General features: G+C 49.1%; 1 protein-coding gene across 2 annotated transcripts in view; it reads right to left on the reverse strand.

Moving 5' to 3' along the window:
- Nucleotides 1–24,702, reverse strand: part of DNMBP (dynamin binding protein) — a 50,116-nt gene that overhangs the window by 1,289 nt on the left and 24,125 nt on the right. The window contains exons 1-13 of one of the 2 annotated variants that reach the window (XM_079977241.1): nucleotides 23,585–24,658; nucleotides 8,785–8,978; nucleotides 7,708–7,807; nucleotides 6,060–6,207; nucleotides 5,594–5,611; nucleotides 4,652–4,851; nucleotides 3,955–4,085; nucleotides 3,760–3,864; nucleotides 3,422–3,550; nucleotides 2,596–2,928; nucleotides 1,579–1,761; nucleotides 1,215–1,413; nucleotides 273–703 (exon numbers count right to left, since the gene is read on the reverse strand). In XM_079977241.1, the coding sequence (XP_079833367.1) occupies nucleotides 273–703; nucleotides 1,215–1,413; nucleotides 1,579–1,761; nucleotides 2,596–2,928; nucleotides 3,422–3,550; nucleotides 3,760–3,864; nucleotides 3,955–4,085; nucleotides 4,652–4,851; nucleotides 5,594–5,611; nucleotides 6,060–6,207; nucleotides 7,708–7,807; nucleotides 8,785–8,978; nucleotides 23,585–24,611 (3,198 nt within the window). In that variant the 5' untranslated portion in view covers nucleotides 24,612–24,658. Of the gene's footprint in view, nucleotides 1–272; nucleotides 704–1,214; nucleotides 1,414–1,578; nucleotides 1,762–2,595; nucleotides 2,929–3,421; nucleotides 3,551–3,759; nucleotides 3,865–3,954; nucleotides 4,086–4,651; nucleotides 4,852–5,593; nucleotides 5,612–6,059; nucleotides 6,208–7,707; nucleotides 7,808–8,784; nucleotides 8,979–23,584; nucleotides 24,659–24,702 lie in introns of those variants that run through there. The other variant, XM_079977240.1, reaches the window with a different exon arrangement.

Below are 24,702 nucleotides of genomic sequence, written 5' to 3' on the forward strand. Positions count from 1 at the left end.
AATAGTACCTCGGGTTAAGAACTTTGCTTCAGGATGAGAACAGAAATTGTGCAGCAGCGGCGCAGCGGCATCAGGAGGCCCCATTAGCTAAAGTGGTGCTTCAGGTTAAGAACAGTTTCAGGTTAAGAACGGACCTCCAGAACAAATTAAGTTCTTAACCTGAGGTACCACTGTATGCTCATTTTCAGAGGAAGCCTTGGTTGTGCCAGCTAGCTAGTCGAATTAGAAATGGCCCATTAACAGAGACAGAAATATGCCTCTTCCCCACTCACCTGGTTCCCCTTAGACTCGCTGGTCCTCGGCCTCAAGTTGCCATTCTCCAGCAAAGGTGTCGCCCTGGCCTTGGGCCGGGCCGGAAGCCCATTGCGTGGGTCGGGGTTACTGTATCGGCGGGATGCCGGAATGGCGCGGGGGGGCTGAGCAGAGCCTACAGGACCTGTCTTAGGTTGGTCAGCAGCATCCACCTCTGAAAGGGCCTGCAAGGAGCTCATTAAATCCCCTTGGAAGCCAGAGTCCTGCGGAGGTTTCTGAGGGCTGTTCGCAGATGTGTTACTCACTATGCTGCTTGGCGTGCTGCTGCCACGAGATGAGGAGCCGCTGTGCTCGGATTCACTTGAGGAATGGCTGCCCACAGAAACATTTGAGTGGCTGCATCGTGGGTTGTATGGCTTCAGGAAGGAGCTGTACACAAAGCCCTTGGTCACTGTAGAGGAAAGGTTGGAAATCAGAAGCACAGACAGGGCATGGCCAGTGCACTGGGAAACAGCTGCATCAGGTGTCTCCCAACACCAGATTTCGGTATCATTGTGGACACTGGACCAACACTGAACTGGGGAGGTGGAGAATGTGCACTGCTGCTGTGCGCACATAAAAAGGAAAATACTTGTGGCATTTTTAAAGCCATGTGAAAGGAAAAGAACTGGGGCCTGTAGGGACTCAGCAGCCTGCTTAGCAGTAAATATAGCTCCTGAGACCACTAGGGAGAGTGATAAGCAGCTGTCATTAAAAGAGGAATTTGAAGCTCTACCAGAGTGACTTTGATTGGTATCTGGAAAGAACAGGTGGTTCCTTTAGAAATTAAAATAAGTGCACTTAGCGCCAGATTGGGTGGGAGTGTGGAACCCGCACAAATTAAAGAATAGATACAGAACAAGCTCCTCCGGACAGGAGGTGTCTCACGATTTGCCTGGAGCCCGAGAAAGGCCTCCACTCACCTCCATTGTCAATGAGCCAGCGGTTCTGACTGCCCATGGGGTCCTTCTTCTTAAGCACCCCCACCAGGTCACCCTCCAGCAATGAAATGTCCAACTCTTGAGCGGCGTTGACGTTGCGCTCAGCCTGGAAGAGCTTGTCGGGGGGGTACCGAGACAGCAAGGCGGTGCGGAGGTCGTCCGACTGCAGCATGTAGCTGGGCTGCGAGGGAAGCGACAGCACCGAAGAGTGACTGGGAAGGCGATGCAGTGACACACAGTGCTCTATGCCTGGCTCTGGTTCCTCAAGCCAAGGCCGCCCACCACAGGACAGTGCCCATGTTGAATGAGGAGTCCCCCGCCCATCGTTGCCCCCACAGTTGCTCACCATTCCCAGAAGTGGCTGCCTCCGTGCTGACTGGCGCTCCAGGCTTTTCCTCTCAAAGGGCTTTTTGGCAGCGGGGGTGCTCTCGGGGAAGAAAGTGAAGACCTGCAGCTGCTGGAGGACGCGGCTATGCTCTTCCTGGAAGATGGCAACCAGATTGCCCTCTTTGCCAACCACCTGCAGCAGCTAGGAGAGAGGAGGGAGGCAGGGCCATCAGAACAGTGGAAACGGGGAGCCCGGCTAGGCACAAGAGACAGGCCACTATGAAGCCATGCTCCAGGAAGGGAAGACCCAGAGACGGCTCTAGAAACCCAGGACCTGGTGCCTTCTTTTCCTTACTAATAGAGCCCATTATCAAGAGTTATGTCCTGTGTCAAGATCCTCATCCCAAGGAGCCTTCCATTTCAGAGGGCCTGTAAGGGAAGGGCTATAGCTCAGGGGCAGAGTACATGCTTCAGATACAAAGGGTCACAGGTTCAATCCCTAATATCTCCAGGTAGTGCTGAGAAGGGCTCCAGCCTAAAACCCTTGAGGGCCACTGCCAGTCAACGTAGATAATACTGAGCTAGATGGACCGATGGGTCTGACTCAGTATAAAAGGCAGCTTCCTTTGCTCAACAGTGCCTTCCTGTTGCCATTTCCCCCAGTGGCATTTACAGCCTGGGGCAAAGAATAAACTCATGGGAATTCAGAGATTGTTAAAGGCACAACGGTCACTCACAACCATCGGACTAGCGGAGGGGATTTGAGGATAGAAGGTCCAAAGGCACTAGAGAGAGAAAGCAACAGCCAATATGAAATCCCAGCACAGAAGGAAACTTTTAAAGAGTACTGTGCTGATCTAGTGTGTGCCTTTTCTTCTCCCCCGCCCCCAACTGGAGAGTGCATTCATTGAAAATATAGAGCAAATGCAACGGGGCAGCAAATCAGGCAGCCCTATATGCTCTTTCCTTCTGACCCTCGCTAGTCTCCAATCAGGATGGGCAGCCTGCATGGTCCTGGCCTCTCCTGCACACTTACGGAAAGCAGAGGCTGCAGTTCCTGCAACGCCAGGTGCACAAAGTCACAGTGGGCCTCCGCGTAGCCGCGCAGGCAGCTGGTGAAGAGCTCCTTGGCGCAGCACTGGAATTTGGGCAACTCATCCAGCAGCTGCGTGTTCAAGGCCTCGTAATTGTTGCGAGCTGACTGCAGTTCTTCCAAGGTCCGCTTGTCCTTCAGCCTTTCGGCCCGCTCCGTGCATGTGTGGAAGTCCAGGAGCTTGTCGAAACGTTTCTGCACAAGTTTGTGAGGCCCGGCAAACATGTTCAGCAGCTGATTCAGAGGGGAGAACACCAGCCGCTCTGTGCGCTCCTTCTGCAAGGGGCACAAGGACACCAAAATAGCATGCTCTTTCCCCCCCACATTTCTGTAGCAAATCATTATTTCATTATAGTTTCAGTACAAGCTGTACTGAAGGAAGGGTTTTGTTTCTATCTTGCTGCAGAAAATTCCTTGGGAGTAGGAAGAGGAGGAGGAAGACAATACACATTTGTTTGTAGTGTCAACAAAGGCAGAAGGGCACCTGCTCTGCCCAGTACCACTCCATATGTATTTCAGGAGAAAGCCCATTTTTCAATATCTCTTCTATCCCAGCTCCTTGCCACAACCTCTCCTCCACCAACCAATGGCTTCATCACCCTGAAAGGCTTCCTCCTCCCCACCTCCCGCTATGCCTTTCCCTCATACTGAAATATTTTTCTAGCCTCTTCCAAAGTTCTTTTCCTTCTGTTTCTGCAGCCAACTGATTCTGTGCCCAGAAAGTAGGAGGAAACACCTGACCCAGGAAGGAAGCAAAGACCTCACTCACGAAATCAGAGAAGAGCTGGTCGCTGATGAGACGGTGGACCTTCTGGAACTGTTCCAACTCAGCACTGCCTTTCTCCATGCACAGGTCCCACATACTCAGTGCTGCTGTCACTTTAACACAGGCAGACTCCTGAGGGCAGAGAGACACAGACCTCAGCAGGGCTAAAGCAGTTTGCAACCCCTGCAAGTCCAGCCACAACCCGAGCCAAGATTGTGACACAGAAACTTCTGCCCAAAGCTAGCCAAGGCAGGACCCTCAAGTTTGTCAGTCACTCAATCCCCTCAGTCTCCAATTCTTCACAAGGTCCTGTCCCATCCCCTACAAATATGTTTATTCACCCGGACATGCTGAAGGTAGAGAGAAAGGTCCCGGATGAAAGATTTAATCAGCCGCTCCTGCATTCGGAAGTTCTTCTCGGTCTCTTCAAAAGCCTCATCTTTGAGCTGTAACAGGGAGGAGGAGGAGGAGATTTGATAGGTACCGTGGAGCTTGTGATGGATTCCCATAGACATGTAGCCAGAGTGAGCATTTACCTGCGGTGCAAAACCTGTGAGGTGCTTGAGGTGGCTGCTGACACGATTGGATTTCTTGATGATGGAATGGAAGTTGAGCTTGGAGATCTTCTCAATGAGGCTGTCATCATCAGTCTTCCGGTACTTCAGCACTGAAAGAGAGTGGTGGAAGCAAGAGTCAGCTCCTAAGAGTCGTGGAATAACAGGGTGTGGTGAGGGACAACAATGGTCACCTGGTCTAATCCCCTGAGAGTACAGAAGATCCATTAAAGACTGTGCCATCCTGGGGAGTTTCTCTCTCAGCCAAGACACAATCCTCTGTCAGTTCACTTCTAGCCTACAGTACACCACCACTTCCAAGCACCAGCGGTAAGTGGCTCATTTGCCTTTCGACATTTGTCTCTTTGTAAGGGAGCAATAACTGGATAATGCATCCTGCCAACTAAGCATGACTGGGTTAAACCAAATGGACTTTTGCTATTACACCCAGCAGCCACTAGAAGGTGCTTCACCTTTCTCAATCTCCCCCCTCCCCCCCCCCCCCCCGCAACAGGCAGCCTGCTGTACACTCAGTCTCCATAGACGGTACCCAACTCTTCCACACAGAGATGCTTGGCTGCTTTCCATCTTCCCCATGTGGCTTACTCGTTTGTCTCAAGCGGGTGCTTGTGCTGCTCCTCCCCTTCCCCCACATTGTCTCCCCTGCCCCACAGCTCACCCAGGTCCTTTCGCCTTTTGGACTCATTGATGTTGCAGTTGATCTCCTTGACAGCAAGGACAGCCGCTGCCAGGGGAGCACGGTCAGGATGAGACTCAGGTGTGGCGCCCAGAAGCTCCATCAGCAGCAGTGGGTAGCGCATCACACGCTGAACGGGCTTGATCAGGAAGGAGCCCAGGTCAATGTAGTTGGTGCAGCCCCTGAGAAAAGGGGTGGGGGAAGTTAGCACAGAGGATCCCATATGTTGTCACCCACACTCTCACCCCACAAATGCTGCACCCCAGGAAAACCAACCCCCACCTTCCAACTGCTCTTTGGCTTATGTGCATGCACATGTGAGATGCTTTGTTTAAAAATGTTCTTACTAAATCGCCTATGCCACCTTGAAAAGATATTCATCTTTTGAAAGGTAGCCTACACATTTATTAAATAAATACATTGGGACACATACTGAGGCTGGACACTCCACACCTGTCTTCCTCCCCCAAAAGACTATATATCACCAGACAACATAAAACCAGCTCATCTCATTCGTCCCAAACTCAGTCACTTCTTCATCCTCTTCTAGCTGTTTGCTAAAAGCCAGCCAGCCTAGTAGCATTCCTGCCCCACATCTTACTCAGTTCCTTCCCCATCCTGAGCAGGCCAAGATGGTCACAGCAGTCTGAACTCCTTATAATCTCTTACAGCCCTCTCTTCCCACTCCTGTAGGAACCCCATTCCCAGACATGCTCCTTGCTCCTGCCTCAGAGAGAGATGCACAAATACTCAAACCCTTGTATTTTGGTCTATGACCATAATAAAGATTTGAATGATTGACCCAAACCCTTACTCGTACTGTACATTTTTTGTGGGTAGGTATGGACAACAAAGAGAAATCAGGCACAGAACGTAACTGGGGAACAGCAAGAAACAGACTGATGGTATAAAAAGGTCACTTACCATTCAGTGTACAGACTCCTGACAGGAAAAAAATAAAATAAGAAAAAGCATTAGAATGGTTGCTGCCCTCTCCACTTTCTAAGCAAAAGCCTAAGATGCACTCAAGCTAGGAAACTCCTAGCCTGGGGGGAATGGGAAGCTGAGGATGTTGCTGGACTACAACTCCCACCATCCCTGACCATGAAACATGCTGGGAATTGGAAGACTGACAACATCTGGAGGGCCACAGCTTCCACACTTCTGCCCTATTTTGGTTGAGGGTCAAGTCTGGAGGACATGTTCAGTGGTTGGGCAGCACCTGAAATTCTGTTCCCAGCACAAACCAGCGGAGTCCAGTAACAAACAAGCAGGTTCTTCTGCTCTAACTGGGAAGGAGAGGGCATCAGGGCCAAATTATCCCTCTGTGTCAAGAGCACAGCAGTTGGGTGGGATTGTGAGAAAAGAGCCCAGGCAGCTGCCTTCTCACCTGAGGCTCTCCAGGGACTCCAGCAGATGCTTCTGGACCCGCTCATCCTTCTCATAGGCCTCCAAAAGTGCGATGGCCTCGTCATGGTTCTGGCAGTAGACTTTGTACACATCCTCCAGCTCAGCCCGAAATGCCAGGAATGTTGGCCCTTCGGGGGAGAAAAGGCACATGTCACTCAGCAGCTCTCTTCCTGATGGAAATGGCTCTTAATGGCCAGCCAGTAACAATATTCCCTTCCCACACTGCAGCAAAACCAGAAGGGTGGGGGAGCAGACAGGGTGTCACCCAACACTTACACGTGGGCGCCCAACAACACATCTCTCTGCCTTTTTACATACCCATGGCTATACTGATATTGAGAGATACTCTTATGTATAAGCCCTCAAGGGCTTGGGATCAGGATACCCCAAAGATCTGCCTCCTCTGATATCTACCTGCCCAAACCTTAGTGGCCCTGTTTCATATGGACCAGGCAGGTAAAGTGAGGTGAGTAGCACCTTCTTTACAATTTATTCATCACCAGATGAAGTTCTTATTCTCCCAGATTTTTAAAAACAGAGATTTTAAAATCGGAATTTTAATCCCACTTACTGCATATTTGGGTTTTAGGTCGCTTTCTGCTGGAATTTTTTATGCTGCAGTTGCGCCGTGATCTTTAATATGGTACTACATCATTTTATCTTTGCGAGCTGCTCAGAGAACTGTGTTATTGGGTCATCAATAAAAATAAATGCAACTGCATGTGGCTTGTGAGCATGAGGGTGGGTTTTGCTTACACCCACCAGCAAATTGCTTTCCCCTCTTCCATCCCGGACACCATGAAACGAGAAACCAAGAACAGGCTGAAGGCTAAGCAACTGCCATATTTAGAGCCCCCAAAGCAGGAAGGAATGATTCCCTCATGTCCTATTGACTGGTGACCCATTAAAAAACCTTTCCTTATAGCTTGATTCACTTGCTCAAGCCATCTGGAGTTACTTTTGCTTGCAAGCAGAGAAGAAGGTGCAATGCCTGCCTTGGGCTGTACTGTGCAGAGTCATTTGCTTAACCTCTGATTTTAATGTACTTTGATATGCCAGACTCCATACAGATCAGGCTGTAGGCTGGCAAAGGAACAGTGACTCTATCCCAGCCCTACTGAAGCCAGGAGACCTCAAAAGAAGAGAAGAAGAAGAGAAGAAGAAGAAGAAGAAGAAGAAGAAGAAGAAGAAGAAGAAGAAGAAGAAGAGTAATAGTAGTAGTAGTAGTTTGGATTTGATATCCCGCCTTTCACTCCCTTTAAGGAGTCTCAAAGCAGCTAACATTCTCCTTTCCCTTCCTCCCCCACAACAAACACTCTGTGAGGTGAGTGGGGCTGAGAGACTTCAAAGAAGTGTGACTGGCCCAAGGTCACCCAGCAGCTGCATGTGGAGGAGCAGAGATGCGAACCCGGTTCCCCAGATTATGAGACTACCGCTCTTAACCACTACACCACACTGGCTCTGGTTATAAATTAAGGAAACAAAGGGAAGTCAGGCCCAGGCATTGGACTTGTTGGAATAGACCACTTGAACTGTTGCCTTGTCTATGACCACTTTAACCAGCATCCTTTGCTCCACTCTTATTCCTAGGGTCAGAGATGCCCCAAAGTTTTGGGCAAAGCACCTACCAACAGCATCTGCAGCTTTCAGGGTGCTCAGCAACTGCTTAGAGAAGGCAATGACACCATGGATGTTTCCAAACAGCCCCTCACAGTCTACCTGTGGCACCTAGGAAGCAAGGGAGTGTGTTGAAGCAAAAGGAAATTGTTTTCACAGAGGACTCTTATTTACAGATAGGCTGCTCCCAAGGACACACCCTGCTCACACGAATGAGCTAGTCCTTGGCAGCTTTCCTTCTCTCTGAAGACACAAAACATTGTGGGAGAACACCAGAGTTCTCCAGGTCTTGATGCCCAGTGACATCCCAGTATATACACAAACTGGCATCAGCACTGCCAGCATGAGCACACGCAGGCTTGAAAGCAGCCCTTCTAGCTCCTAAGCGTCACCTAAATGGGGAACCTGTGGCTCTCCAGAATTCAACTCCCATCAGTCCCAGCCAGAAGGGCTAATGGTCAGGGATGACGAAAACATCTGAAGAGCCACAGGTTTGATTTTGATTTAACATTTCTATTCCGCTTTTTGCAAAAACAAACACTGAGCTCAAAGTGTCTCACAAGAATCACAATAGCAAAATAATAAACAATAAATAAAAAACAATAAACCTTACAATCACTGTACTATCAAACAAAGTAACATAAAATAAAGCAAAGTAATTCAAAATATCGGAAAATATAAAACACCATTCATCAAAATGATTAATACAATTCAATAGGGTCATAGATTCTCTATCCCAGACCTAAACAGTTTTTCTCTGCACCCACCACACCTTCCAGGGAATGTCAACCATCAGCACCTCCATTTCACACAATATTCTGTTATCTTTTTATCCTCCAAGGAGTTGAGGGTGCATATAGCACCCCCTTTCCCCCTCACAAGGGGGAAAGGGGGTGCTATATGCACCCCCTTCGAGGTAGGTCAGGCTGAGAGACAGTATGCTTAGAATTAAGGGCAGATATCTCTGGTTAAGCCCAACCCTCCATATCCAATGGCTCCAAATAGTGCTAAGTCACACCCCATCCCTGGCAAAAACAAAAAGCCAACTGAAAGCCCACCATTGGCTGCCACAAACCGGCCACTCCCACCTGTGCCTCCTGCAGCGGCACCAGGACCATCTGCACAGACATCTCAAGGTCCCGGATGTAATCCTGCTCTGTCTGCAGCAGCTCTTCAATGACCTTTGCCCTCTTCTCCAACATCCTTTGCTCTGGGTTAGGAGTGGTGGCTGCAGTGGCCGCAGACTCCAGTGATGCCGGCTGGGAGGAGAGCAGAGTCATTTCTGAAAGAGAAGCAAATGGGATCAGGACAGAGCATCCGAGCCAACAGCTCCTTATAAAGCAGTAGTGGCAAGCTGGAAGTCCATGGGCCAAATCCAGCCTACAGATGACTTATCAGCCGGCTTCCTAGTGGATGAAAGAGGCTTTTAGTTTTGGACAGCCTCCTCACTGCTGGCTTCAGGGTAGGAGGAAAGCGCCAGAAACACACGAGCAATAAAACCCACATGTTTCCGGCAAGTCTCCCGCCTTCTGAGGACAGGGTTTCCCGTCAGTGATGACTAGCTGGCTGTGGCACGTAATTGAGAGGGGAAAGGGAAATAACTTGCCCCCTTGCCTTTGTGCTAGTTACGGATTTATTGCAATTATATCCCACCTCTTTCTCCAAGGAGCTCAAGGTGGCGTAGGTGGTCCTCTCCCTCCTCATTTAATAACACAACAAGCCTGTGATGTAGGTTAGACTGAGAGGCAGCGACTGGCCCAAAGTCACCCAGTGTCCCAAGGTCCTGGTCTAACATCCTAACCACTATACCACACTGGCTACACTCTAGGTTAGACAAAGAGGTTATCAAGTTGACCACAGCTGCATGGCCACACATCCCACAAGTCAGGGACACAATATCTGTGGAAGGTACAAGTTGAATGACTACACCACGGCTGCATGGCCACACATCCCACAAGTCAGGGACACAATATCTGTGAAAGGCTCTAGCCGGGGAGGGCGGGGTATAAATAAATTATTATTATTATTATTATTATTATTATTATTATTATTATTATGTCCTCCAATAGAGGCATGTCATGACGGAGCCAGTCAGAAGAGAGGCTGCCTAACCAACACATTTTTAACGCATGCTTTATGCCCTATGAGGGACGCGGGTGGCGCTCTGGGTAAAACCTCAGCGCCTAGGACTTGCCGATCGCATGGTCGGTGGTTCGAATCCCCGCGGCGGGGTGCGCTCCCGTCGTTCGGTCCCAGCGCCTGCCAACCTAGCAGTTCGAAAGCACCTCCGGGTGCAAGTAGATAAATAGGGACCGCTTACCAGCGGGAAGGTAAACGGTGTTCCGTGTGCTGCGCTGGCTTGCCAGATGCAGCTTGTCACGCTGGCCACGTGACCCGGAAGTGTCTGCGGACAGCGCTGGCTCCCGGCCTATAGAGTGAGATGAGCGCACAACCCTAGAGTCTGGCAAGACTGGCCCGTACGGGCAGGGGTACCTTTACCTTTTACCTTTTTATGCCCTACATATTTCTCACTGGGTTAATTGTATTACTTAAGAAGATTGTGCAACAATTGTGGGCTGCTCAGCTAAGATTTTTTCCCCCCAATCCAATGCACTGCAGCCACCACAAGGCAAGTAAAACATCTGAGGGAGGGTTTGTGGTTCAGTGGCAGACCACAGACTTTGCATGCAATAGGTCCAGGTTCAATCTGTAGCATTTCCAAGAAGGGTGAGAGAGATCCCATCTGAAGCCCTACAAGGCTGTTGCCAGATTGATGGGCCAATGGACTGACATGGTGTGTGTGTGTGTGTATATGTGTATACCTATATACACACATACATATATGTTTGTGTGTGTGAGAGAGAGAGAGAGCGCTTATTTTGTTCCCAACATTTGAGGTAATTTGAAAAAGGTTTTAAAAACAATACGTGCCCCACCCTCATACAACATTTCAGTCACCCCATGCTACAACAGTTGTAAACAAACTAGTATAAGAGCAATAGGCAGGAGTTTGCAATGTATGTCATACAAAAAAAGGTGTGAGAAAAAGATCAGAACTCCTCACAACCCAATCCTTTTATTCAGAAGCGAGGTACACATAGTTCAACAGGCACTGCTCTCAAGGAAGAACACATAGGTTTGAACCCTCAGGCTCAAAAAGGAGGATTAAGGCTGCAATCTTATACCCACTTAGCTTGCAATATATATGCCTCAATGAACTCAGTAGGACTTACTTTTGAGTACACATGTTTAGGATTGCACTGTAAAAGAATAAGGTTTCATTCTGAAGAATACAAAGTTCATTTTAAGCCTTTCCACTTAAGCACTGCATCGGCATAGGAAGACTGGAAAAAGAAAATATACTAAGGAGCTTATTCATTTCTTTATATCATTCTAGAATGATACAATACACCAGTTATAAATTAAATTAGTACATGGTATCTCTCAGATGCAGCTGACCTATGGAACTGTCTGCCACCAGAAGGCACAATCACCAACAGTAGCAACAGACAAAAATGAGTTTGTAAAGGATCCAAGCAAGCTAACAAAAATTTCAAAACATTGAGAGCTATAATAATTAGAGCAAATGCTCACCACATATTCACAGGCAGAGTTGTTCACCTGTCACTTTACGCTATAGGGCAGGGGTAGGCAAACTAAGGCCCCGGGGGCCGGATGTGGCCCAATTGCCTTCTCAATCCGGCCTGACAGAATCAGCATGTTTTTACATGAGTAGAATATGTCCTTTTATTTAAAATGCATCTCTGGGTTATTTGTAGGGCATAGCAATTCATTCACCCCCCCCCCAAAAAAAATATAGCCCGACCCCCCACAAGGTCTGAGGGATGGTGGACCGGCCCTGAAAAAGGTTGCTATAGGAGTCATGACTTATTAGGGGAAAGAATGTTCCTGATTCTTTCACATGCCTATGGACCGGAATCAGGTACTTTAAGGCTGCCGTTTTATACACGCTCACCTGTAAGTCCCAGGGAACTCCAGGGGGCTTGCTTCTGAACAGACAAGCATAGCATCCTACTGCAATAGCACAAGAGGAAAACATACAAAGCTCCTTGAAGCAAGTGGATCATTATGTGCCGCTGCGAGAGGACAGGAAATGGAGCTGGATGGGTCATCCATCAGTTTGATCCAGTAAAACTAAAATTGTATTTACTACTGCAAGACTCAACACACCACTGTCGTCTAGGAGACTTGAGAGAATGGGTAACGCCAGATCCTATCTTTTTTTTTGCAACCATCTGCTAAGCTAGAAGACATCCCCAGCCCCCAAATCACTTGGCGTGCCTTGCCTGATTTTTAAACAAAGGCACCCACGTCCACTGGAAGGGGAGGGGGAAGCTACTAGCCACTCTTAGAACCACGCGATGGGGAAGGGTTAGGAAAAGTGCAAGTTAAGGAGGAGTTGGAGAAATCCTTTCATTCCACAACAGCAATGAAGTCCGTAATTGCAGTAGAACAACAACAACAACAACAACGGGAGTTCTGTACACAAAAGCACTGCCGAGTGAACTTTCGACAGCTAGTGCCCACTTTGGCAGGGACACAAAGCGACCGGGAAGGCCATAGGCGTCGATCAGGAAACAACAGGGGGGAGTTATGCAGAGTGGAAACCGTGCAATGCGCGGCTCAAGCTCAAGCTCTTGCCGGCGGCTGCGGACTCGCGGCGAACTCGAGAGGCAGCATTCCACGCCGCGTCCGTGGGGCTAAGGCTGCGACTTCCCTCCCCGCGGCGGCAGGAGAGAGGGGAGAAGAGGGGGCGTGGCTCTGGGTAAGAGCCGTCCAGGCAGGTGCTGGAGAAAGAGGATCGGTTCCGATCCAGCACCGCGCAGGATAAGAGCAGCAGCTGGGGAGGGATCGATAGGGGGATCCCCAACCGTAACCCATCTCCGACCCCTGCCCGCCACTCCCTCCCCAAATTCCTCACCAAGCCGAGCTCAGAAGTCATCCCCGGCCCCACCTGCTGCTGCTGCGGCTCCAGATGGGGGCCCATCACGTACGCAACCGGCAGGGTAGGCGGACGAAGCTGACCCCGGCCAGCAAAGCCCCCGGCCCTTCGGGTATTAGCATCTCAATGGTCTTAAGGGAAGGAGCGGCCACCCGGGGTCGAGCAGAGCCAAAGCCCGGCGCTGGGAATCCGGAGTGGAGGAGGACCCTCCTTCCTTTTTGCAAAGGCGCCTCCCCAGTCTGGCTACCCCGCTACGGACTGCGCTCGTAAAGTCCCCCCCCCCCCGGCTGGTTCTTGGCGCAAAGTCTGCTGCGGTCAGAGCGAGCAGAAGGCCAGTCTGCTAGGCAGCTGAGCTGTTGCGCCGAGGGAAAGGAGAGGACGCGGGAGACAAGGGACCAGGTGCCAGGCAGGTCCTTGCACAGCTCAGCACCCCTGGAACCGCAAGGCAAAGCTAAAAAAGGAGAGCGGCAGGAGGAGGAGGCCGGGAAATTGGCGGCGGCAGCAGGAAAACAGCGCCGCCCATACCTGCGTCTTCGTGACCCACTGCCGTCTTTGCCCTTGCATGCAATCACGGCCAAATCTGGGGCACAACGAGGGCGTGGCTGCCTGCCCGGGAGGCGACAATAGCAGCCCTCTTCCCAGGGCGAATGGAATCGGAACTGGGAAGAGGCGCCTAAAACAGGTGCCCATCCAGTCTGGCGCAGCTCGTGGAAGTTCGGGCAGGGCAGAGCCGGCTCCTGGTTTTTTATCTCACCTGCTGTTGTCTTGACTCCGGCCAGCCCCCTGGCTCAGATTCACAGGCTGATTCCTGGGGCCCAGCAACCCCCAGGCCTGGCATTTCCCAGGCATTTGCTCTTTTTTAAAGGGAAAACATCCAGCAGACTCTTTCTCTCCCCGCAGCATTCCTTTGTGACCCATCAGCTCCAGCCGCCGCGCAGAGAGAGAGAGAGAGAGAGAGAGAGAGAGAGAGAGAGGCACTTGTGCAATGTTTGGTTAGGCAAACAAGCAATTCACAATACAGTAGTAAGCGGGGATGCCAACGGAAGGCATGTATTTCCCTCTGTGGCAGCTGAAGAAAACTTTATCAAGCAGAACAAGCTTTCCCTCTTCCCTCCAATTAACTCCTTCCATGTATATATCTTGACCCCCACCACCTTTAAACTGGTCTTAAAAAAACACATGCATTTATTCTCAACAGTTTGGTAAACAAATAAAGCCAACCCCAATGGGCACATAATCAGCTGGCACAATGAACAGGGTTGATGTACCCCACCCCGATCTGGGTGCCAGATCTCACGATTCTGTAAGCGTGAGCTGAATTTTGATGAGCTGAGCCCACCTCTGTGTCTCTGCTACTGGCTGGGCTGTTGTTTTCCCTGGGCTGGAAGCTGATCAGCATGCATTTTAAGTCCCACTCCCACTGCCTGTGTGACAAACACTGTTCTTGGCAGAGGAACACACATGCATGCCCTTTCAACCATAAGCCTGCTGTGCATAGTGAGGCAGCCCAAAATGCTAATGCGTCATTCCACAATAGTATGACAAAGGGCTGGAAGAAGGCCATCCCAAAAGGGCAGAATTTGCAAGGCACTGAGGCATCACAGTGCTACAGTGTGCTTTACACAAGCGCATTGTTCATCCATGGACTGCTCCTCACTTGCTCAGCAACTCGCTTACCTGCACCAAACCTTGCATCTCCCACCACTCCTGTGCCTGTTTCCATAGCTTCAAAATAAGGGGTCAAGATACTAAGTCTGAAGATTTGCACCCTGCCTTTCAATCAAACAGTTTTCAAGGTTGCTTACAACAGGTTGCAATAATACACATGGGCTCCCAAGCTCACACAACCCAGCAGCCCTTGCTTGGGCTGATAGATAGGACCAGAGTGGGCTGCTCTTTGGTTCTGTAGTCCCAGAGGCCTCGTGATATATGGACTCTTCGCCTGGGAGGCACTAAATTCCATCCAGAGTTGCAGCCCTCCATCATGCTTCTCTGGTACAGTTACTATCTGCATGATAAGATCAGTGCTAGCTCTCCAGCATGGGACGCAGGTGGTGCTGTGGGTTAAAGCCTCAGCGCCTAGGGCTTGCCGATCGAAAGGTCGGCGGTTCGAATCCCTGCGGCGGGGTGCGCTCCCGCTGCTCGGTCCCAGCGCCTGCCAACCTAGCAGTTCGAAAGCACCTCCGGGTGCAAGTAGATAAATAGGGACCGCTTACCAGCGGGAAGGTAAACGGCGTTTCCGTGTGCGGCTCTGGCTCGCCATAGCAGCGATGTCACGCTGGCCACGTGACCCGGAAGTGTCTCCGGACAGCGCTGGCCCCTGGCCTCTTGAGTGAGATGGGCGCACAACCCCAGAGTCTGTCAAGACTGGCCCGTACGGGCAGGGGTACCTTTACCTTTTTTTAGCTCTCCAGCAATAGCTAAAATGTTCTCTACATCTGGGTGCTCGTAGGAGGAGTGGCACAGATAGGCAAAATAACTCTGTGCACCACAAGGTCCTCAGAAAGATTTTCAGTATCTGTGGAGAGACACAATCCTCTCCCAGGGACATTGACATAGAATCATAGAATTGTAGAGTTGGAAGGGATCTTGAGGGCCATTCTAGTCTGAGAGCCTGCAATGCAGGAATATGCAGCTGTTGCACATGGGGATTGAACCTGCAATGTTGGCATTATCAGCACAACACTCTAACCAACTGAGCTGTCCAGGGTTAGTGGCTGGCTCAGGGAGCCCAAACCCCAGGCATTTTGCAGCAGGCTGCATCTCTCCTGTCCTCCCCACTCTTAAAAACTTATAGAGTAGCTGGGGTGTGTAGCAGAGCACAGTAATGGTGAGACTCCAGCCACTCACTTCCTTAATTTCATGGTACATATAAATTTGTACAAATTTGTGTTACGGGTCTATGCCTTATACTATACGTGCCTAGAAATAACCTGGGTGCACGTGTGTCAATGCCACACATAGAACTGCAGGGTTTCTCCTTCCAAGCCCCAAGATATTTCACATTTTCAAGAGGGAGAGCACGCCTCCAAGTTGCCTTTCATCTGGCTGACTCTGGTGCCTTTGATGGCTGTATGACAGGGTGCTTCTGAGCTATCACTATTTTTGGACAGGATTCAATCACATACTGCGCAACAAACCCCCTTCCCCCGAAGAGCAGACTTGCGATAAGCAAAGTGACAGAAACATGAGCTGGAAAGCGTGGATGTTGCTTGATACAACATCATCTAACCTCCCTGTGAACAAATCAGAATGGAGAGCAGACATCGTCTAGTCTCCTTGCAAATCAGGGTGCATGCTTAATAAACAGATGCAGTTTTGCTCATCATTGCACAATGTATTTCCTTGATGGCACAGGTGTCTTGCCAGAAAACAAGGCAGCAGAAAACAAAGCAGATCCCTTTTACCGGAAGAACCTAGGAAAGATTTCACTGGCTAAACAAAAAGCTGATGGGGTCTCCTGGCCCAGACAAGAACATGTTGCCTTTGGGGGTGGGGAGCGCAAACAGGGCTCCTCAGAGGCCCCCTGTTGTTGCTGCCTCAGCCACTGACTGACTGCCCTGCCCACCCTCTTCTCACTCACCTCCCTCCTTTTTTCAAGCATCCAATAGCAGGTGCATTGTTTGCGAAATCCAGGCCAAGAAGGTGTGGCCCCTGCTGGAATGCGCAAGGAGACTGTGTGGTGCGTAAGTACCCAGAAACAACGTGGCAGCCCAGCACAGTAACCGCTGCTGCCTCTGCAGAAAGTAATTCCCAGGGCATCTGGCCAGCGCATGGAAACCATGACCCAGAGGACAGAGGACATTCCATTGGTGTGACACACAAGCTGCCGCCATTTCCAAATGAAAGCAAGTTTCTGTTTCAGACTTCGCTGCTTTGTTGCCTTGCAGCAGCGGAGCAAAATAGAAGAGAAAGCAAAAAACAAAAACAGCCTCAGGAGCTTACAGTGGGAGGCATGTAGAAGAACTAGACAATTGATAAATAGCTGAAGCTGGCACCCTGGTCTGTGACTCAAGAGCCTCCTGCCTCAGATACTGGGGTAATAAATTCATGAGAGCACATGTGGGACCTGGAACGAAAGAAGGCACTCCAAAATGCTCCAGGGTTCCAAACAGCCAGGCACACCCCTTTCCAGAATATTCTGTTCTGTCACCCACTCCCTCTTCTTCCCTGCACCAGTCAGACAGTCCTCCCCATCCACATTCAGGAAGGAAGTTCACCTGCTGATGTCACTGGCCTCAAACACCCAGCCTCAGTCAGCATGGCGAACCACTGGGGATTATGGGAAGTTCAATCACACCTGGAAGGCCTCAGGTTCGCTCCAAATCTCCTGGCTCCTCCTCCCAGCAGCTTAATGTAGATGTTCAAAGCCAAGAGGGACACAAAGGCTGGAATTCTCAAAATTAGTACTGCTGGGCAGAGCAGCAGTCACTCAACACTATCATCTGGGACCTGCCTGATAAGTAGAAACAGAACCACAGCAAAGTATGCCTATAGTTCCCAATCTTGTCAGACAGCCCATGAGCCAGATAACTAAAAACAACCCCAAAGTCCAATGTAAGTGGTCTCTGAAAGCAGCTGAGAGATGGAGAGGAATCAACAGTCGTATATTCCCCCTGTCTATTTCTAAGCCTAGAAGATCCACCAAAATGTCCAAGGAGATTTCAGAACCAAATGTGGACTTAGTTGTTTATTACATTTGTATCTTCCCCTTCCTCCCCAAGGAGCTCTGAGTGGCAAACATTAGTAACCTTAAAACCAGTAACTGCATTTTATTGGTTTTAAATGTTTTCAGATATTCAAAATGTTTTGGGTGTTTTTAACTGTTTTGCAAGGTTTGAAATGCATTAGGGAGGGGGTTCCACAAAAGGGGAATGACCACCAAAAGGCCTTGCATGGGTCAACTGGACAGTATCTAGAAGCCATCAGAGATGGGAAGCCTCTTGCTCTTCCCTGTCAATGGGCTGCATTGGGCTACACATCTGTCAGGGGCTTTATACTGGTAGTGTGTAGGGGTACATCCAAAGCTGGGTGGGGCACCTGTTCTCTCTCTCTCTCTCTCTCTCTCTCTCTCTCTCTCTCTCCCACCCCCTTTCCCCATTACCCACTCTTCTTGCCACTTACATGAAATTAAGCCGGGGGTCACAGGTTGCCCACGCTTGCTCTAGATAACCAGTTTCATCCAAAAACTCATGGAGCTAAATGACACAAAATAATCACCTTATCCAAGAATGGCTACTCTGAAACTCACTGAGTTATTCATGTCATAGAGAGTTGAATCATTAAAAAAACAAGGAAAAAGTTCCAGGTGGCATAACTGGTAGATTGCTGATATGCCTCATAGTGTATCATGACAACAAGGTTTGATATTGTCCCCTATGTTTTTCAACATCTGGGTGAATCACCCCAACTTATTCATAGGCTATGTCCACATTCTCAACTGGGATCGACTGACATTAATCTAAACACTGAGCACTAACCAAAGCCCTGAGCACTTCCTGCACCATTATGTGTATGAGTTTGGTTGCCTTGATTACTGTGAACATGTCTATCACCAGACAGCTAAAACAGGGCTAGGGAACATGTGGACCTCCAGATGTTATTAGACTCTCATCAGACCCAATAGGTAGGAATAATAGTTGTTGTTGAACAACATTTGGAGGGTCACAGGTTCACTACCCCAGGGACTTTCAACAACAGAATGTTCCTTGTTGACTGGAACGCTCTCTCCTCAGACTTTGGAAGGGGAGACCCTTCAGAGAGTGGGAGAAGCAATGTCTGAATATGGGAAAGACAAAGTCAGTTAAAGCTGGAGTTCAGCTGGGTGGAAACTACTGTGAAAGCTGCAGGGGTCCACACATTTGTTCTTAGAGCCAGATGCGGGATTAGTAGTTGGGCAGCCTGTTTTGAGGAGCCTGCTTCTCTGTTTACAAAACCTGTGCTTGTATATTAGTATATAAAGAGATCACTGACAGCATAAGCCTCCAAAGAAAACTAAACCCTGTAACCTTGCCTCTGGATTTCTGATTGTTTCAGGAAGTGGGAGAACTTAGCATTATACTTAAGCATTATATTCATTAACCTCTTTGGGCCTTTTGTAGCCAGGCTGGACTACTGAAGTGTTACAGAAAAATATAAACAGTGCCGAGCCAGATGGACAGACGGCTAAGGAAGGATTAAACTTTAGTTGAGAAAAGATTAAAACCGCCAACTTCCACTAGCTAGTCTAGCAAGGAGCGATAAGGGCTGCACCCATTTGCTCACGGGGAGAACCAATACCATTTCTGCATTTTTCCTCCAGCAATGAATGACTAAGAAGTGCCTAAACACTTTGCAAACATCGGAAGGGCGAGAACTGTACTTCAGGCTGCAGATACCAAGTTGCTTGCTTAAAGAAAATCAAGATAACTCTGGTGGTTCTGGAACGTGCTGGTGGCATGGCAGGGAAAAGCTAAGGGGAAGGCTAGCTAGATATGCAGTGCTCCTCACAATGAGATATGCCTAGCATGAAACATAGAGGGCTGTATATAGAGCAGAGCCAGCCCTGGTGCAGCAGTAGCTACATTTCCTCTCCTCCCCCAATGTGCCCCCAAATCTTCTCCAGTGCCCCTCAACCTTCTAGAGCTGAGTTGGGGGGGGACACTGCAGGGGAGATGAGAGATGGGGAAAGGTCAGTTCCACTAGTGCAGCCCTTGCACTCTGTGCGCCCCACCATGGTTCTGATACCTCAAGCATGCAGCATATGTATGTGAGCCCTCAACAAAATGCATGACATGGCAAATCTTGGCAATGAGGCTGGCCTCTGCCTTTTTGTAGCCTGAAGCCAAGGCTGAGGTCATCATGGAGCCTGAAGCTAATTTTCTGACTACTTTCTGACGATAACTGATCGTCAAAGCAGAGACAGAGATGGAGAAGATGGGCTGCTGACAGGCAAGACCACCAATTCCCTTTTGAAGAACTTCTTTCTAAGCAAGACAGGACGCAAGCCCTTTCCTCCTGGCTCTTTTAAAGGCATGCAGAAATGTAACATTTAAAAAACAAACAAACCAAAAACAGATTTCGCATGGATTTTTCTCCCACTGAGCCAGGCTGGCGTCCCTCCCGCATTCATAAAACAATTGATAGGCAGACATATCAGCAACTCAAACACTGATTCAATCATTGGCATTGTACCAAATGAGGGATGCATCTATTTCTTGTCTGTGTCTGTAGCACATATTTATTCAAAAGTCTGTCCTATTTCCTGTCAATCTGTGATGATGATGATTATTTTTACACACAAAAATGTGCATTATTTCTGAATGCATTTCCCTCACAAAATAGGTATTTTAGTACACATTCCACCTTAAAATGCATGCGTCACTATGTATTTTATCCAAAATTAGAGGACTGCATCATTGAATTTTGAGAAATGCAACAAAACAGAAGAATTGTATTATCTGCCTATGGAAGTGCAAGTCAGAATTTGTATGTTTCAAAATGCAGAAGAAATGACACCCTGAGACCTGCTTCCTTGCTCCTCTTCCTCCTATGTTTCCAGCGAGGCTATTTGCCTTTATTTTTTGCTAAAGCATCTTTTGTATATTTATGCAATTAAAACTGCATTTCCCTCCTAACTTTCACCAGCCTCCCCATTTTTTAAAAGCTGAAAAGCTGCTCCAGGAAGGGAATTACGGGAAGGTGGGCTTGTGAGGTCATAAATTCCAGCTAATTAGCAAAATGCCCACCCAGCTCTTGCAGCAACTGAGCTTAATCCTGGAGAGAAGATTGTACAAGACTGAACAAAATGTGTTGAGTAGGCTTCACACTGTCCAAATGATGTGCATTTGAGTGTACTCTTGGGGTTCTCACAACCAAGCACCATCATCTATGGCACCTAAACTATGATCCCTGCAGCCGGATTAGGACTTTGTAACATGACCAGGTCTCCTCAATTGCTCAGATCAGCAGGGAAAGGTGCGTTATACAAATGTAACTTAATCAGCAAGACAGACTTGCCATGTAAATAGCCACTTATGTCACTTATCCACTGTGTTTCTCTCAGGGAGCACACATAACATTTGGAAGCTAAATACGTACCAGGAAGCTGTAGTCAGCTATGGCTCCCCAAAGTGTATCTAACCCACGTGTTTACATACAGCACTAATCAAGCCTGGACATCAGACATTCAGCAGTCTTGTTTTCTACATATTTGTTCAGTGGGAGGGTTGAATGGATGGGGGGGGGGAGAGATATTTGACAAGTGGGGGAAATCTTTGACCCTCCAGATGTTGCTGAACTGCAGTTCTCATCATCCCTGGTCATTGGCCATGCTAGATGGACCTGATGGGAGTTGTAGTTCAGCAACATCTGGAGGGCCAAAAGTTCCTTAAGCTTGGCTTAGGGACTTAAGTTTTCCGGCATCCTTATTTGCACAGCTCTAATTAGTGTATTGCAGACTCTCTTGTGTGTCTGTTTTCTGACCTTTTGTTCATCCTTGAAGAATGTCAGGAGCCAAAGTTCATGTGGTTAAGTGGTACCCAGCTCTGCCCGGACCAAAGGTACATATGACAGGTCTACTCTACAGCGTCTGCAGCATATCAAACAAATCCCACATATTATTGCATCCACCAACCATACATAGAATCTCCACGCTGTTTACTGTGGGTTCCTTATCTGCTGAGCTCAGCACCAGCCACCGGACTCCATCTGCAGCTCCCTCTTCCCTGCTACAGCCACCGGCTTTACTCCCTAGAGATTTTCCAGGATAGCAAGGTCTGTGCTTATTTTGCAAAGTACAGAATTTGGTTTGGCCACCAAATTTAACACCCTGATTACTTCCATCATCCTTTAAAGTTAGGTTTTTTGGAAAGGCATTTTCTAGACATTAAGGCTGCTAAAAATAATTTTTCCTGTGCCTGAACAGAGGGAAGGAGCATCAAGTAAAACTTTAAGTAGTCAGTGACTGGGACTTCTATGTCCTTCATATGTTGTTGTTGTTGTTGTTGTTGTCTCAAAGCTTTTTACAAAATAGTACTAACAAACACATCCCACCCACTGGAAGAGGCCACAGACATCTAAAGTCCTGCAAAGACAAGGTTGAAGGTCCAGGTAAAAATAAACTTTTTATCTGTAGCTATTTAGCACTCCCCAGTGACTAGCAGAAGCATTATAAATGAGCCCCAATAAGCAAAATTGCTTAATATGTACACAGCTGCATGCAAAAATCGGTTTTTTTAAAACTGGGATATCTTAGCTCAGATTTCTTGTTTACTAGTACAGATTATCAATTGCCTGATGACAGCTAATTCTGCTTTCCCTTTTCTAGCCCAGGGTCCAGCTGATGACAAGGCTGCAGGAACACTGAGCAGCAGAGGCTCCCACTAGCAGCAGCAGAAGCAGCAGTCAACAAGCCTGCCCCACCAGTTTTCCACTGTGCCAAGTTTTGTCTTGCTACTCTAAAAGCCAAAAGAAGTCTGCTGGGGAGGGCGACGGATGTGCAAACCCAGAGGGAAAGAGCCTTCCTTTTGCTAAAGTTAAGCACTATGCACACCAATGGTGCTATAATAGCAACAACATTCGTTTGCAACACTCCATATACACCCCACATTTCAGCATAATTGCTGAAGAATGCAACTGGGTGGTTCCTGCTGCTTTTGAACACAGGAAAAAACAATAACCTTGCTTGACCTGAGGCAACTTCCACAGAAGCTGTAAGATGCTGCTAGCTTGGGATGCAGAGTGACAGAAAAATGTGTCCCACTGCAATTCAGCCACCTTTCATAAGGAATACAAACTAACCACACCAAGATGGGAAAGGGCTGTAGTTCAGGGGTAGAGTATCTCTTGTGCATGGAGGAAGTCCCAGGCTCAATCCACAACATCTCCAGCTAAGGCTGGGAGAGATCCATGCCGGAAATCTTACAGAGCTGCAACTGGTCAGTAGAGAATACTGAGCTGGATGGACCAATGGTCTGATTCAGCAGAAGGCAGCTTTCCATGTTCCAGAAATGGCTAGCCCAAATATGCAAGAGTTACTGAAAAGCCTGTAAGCCACTCCTACTAGGGCAAGTGTAAACACGGCCACCACAGCACTGAGAAACCAAGGGACACTAAAGCAAGACCTCTTGCAGCAAGAGTGTCCCACTCGGACATATTCTGCACTTTCCTGGAATTGCGCACGAGTGTCACTCCACAAAATTCCAGGAAAGGGCACAATCCGTCCCTTGGTTTCTCAGTGCTGTATGGCCATGTTTGAATTGCCCTAGTAGGAGCAGCTTACAAGCTTTGCAGTAACTCTTGCACCACGTAACAGCATAACAGAGATGCAAAGGCTGGTTTCAAAGAGCTGCCTAGGGTCTAACCCTGTGCTTGAAACCTGAGCATCTAGGAAGCCAGGCTCATGCCTGGGCAGGGAGCATAGCAGGGAGCCCCTGGCAGGGCAACAGCGCATTGCAAACCTAACAAAACGGCACAAACATTCCTGGCATAAGGGACTTGACTGGCAAATGCCCAGCCCAAGAGGGGAAAAACAAGGCACAGCCACAAAGGAGAGCCTAAGGAGAAGGCTGTCAATTAACACACACTGAGAAAACAACAATTAACCTTCATAATATCCCAGATGATTGACATAACAGGTGTTTTCTTTTCAAGTGCTGCTGCAGGGAAGGGCTGTAGCTCAATGACAGAACACCTGCAGATCTCAGGTTCAATCCTCGACATCTCCAGGTAGGGATGGGCAAGATCCCTCCCTGCAACCCTGGAGAGCCACTGCTGGTCAGTGTGGACAATACTGCACTAGAAGGACCAATGACCTGATACCATACAAGGCAGCTGGCTGTGATCCAAAGCCCTGCTGTTCACATGGGGCTGGCTGACCGGAAAAGGTGTGGAAATCCAAGCACATGTAGCCTTATCGCCACCACACCTTTCCCTGTCCAACCTACCTTGCTTTTCTTTGACGTGGTGCCTCAAGGCGCTGGGAGCCGTGCGCCGGTACAAGCTGTTCCGCTGCCAGGCTTCACCCTCCCAGTCCAGGCTCCAGTCTGACCGCCCTGTGCGTGTCCTTGGACATCCACCTCTCCACACCTGCAGTCCCGGTGCTCCAGACTGGCCAGCCACAGTTTCTGCTGCGCCAGAGTCCTCGTCCACCACGTTACGTGGCTTGGCCACTTCACAGGCAGGCGCCAACTCCCCACTGCTGCGCTCGCATCCTAACGGCCAGGACACTTGGTCTTTTGGACTGGCAGAGATGTTTCTACAATCCACAGTGCTGTTCTCAAATGTCCTTCCAGAATTCTGGGCATCGTGAAGGAGGTCTCCATGCAGCACATACTGCCTCTCCTCCTCCTCCTCCTCCCGACATTTCCGATGTGTTCTGCTGTGCTCCACGCACCTCTCACCTACCTTCTTAAAGTCTGCATCCAAGCGTTGATCAGCTGTGCACCAACCATCTCCCTTCCCATAGTCATCGTCGCTGCCACTTTCTCTCCAGTGGTTTGCACCCCAAGCATCCACGTTCCTCAAAGCTTTGATGCCAGCATCCACGTAAAAGCCTTCTTGATACCAGCTATAGGGCTTCCTGCAGGCTGCTCGGGTGGCTTTCTCACTGTTTGTGTAGTAACCAGCTTCTTCCAGGTGACCACTGCCTACTGCCTCGTGCTCCTCGTACAGCTTGTTCCTGGTTCTCCTCCTCCGGTCGGTATATTGTCCACCTTCTTCCCCATAGTCCCTGCAGACTCTGGCCATTTCACGGTCTCTGTACCAGATCTCCCCCTTCCTGAAGTGACCACAGGCTCTGCCCACTGGCCTGGTGGTGCCATACAGTTCCCTGCTCCTGCGCTTGTTGTCCCAGTCACAATCACCATTCTGGCCAGTTCCTCTGGCACCATCTCCTTTCCTGGCAGTGGAATTGTAGTCCTCATACTCCCAGCTTGAGAACCAGAGGCTCCTTGCCTCGGGGTAGGTGCACATGTTCCTCTTGGCGTGCCCCCACCCCCTTCCCCAGGGTTCAGTTTCTTGGCGACATCCACCCCCCCACACACCTCACCCCACACCTCACCCT

The sequence above is a fragment of the Podarcis cretensis genome, assembly GCF_951804945.1.
Source record: "Podarcis cretensis genome assembly, chromosome: 5".
Taxonomy (NCBI): Eukaryota; Metazoa; Chordata; class Lepidosauria; order Squamata; family Lacertidae; genus Podarcis; species Podarcis cretensis.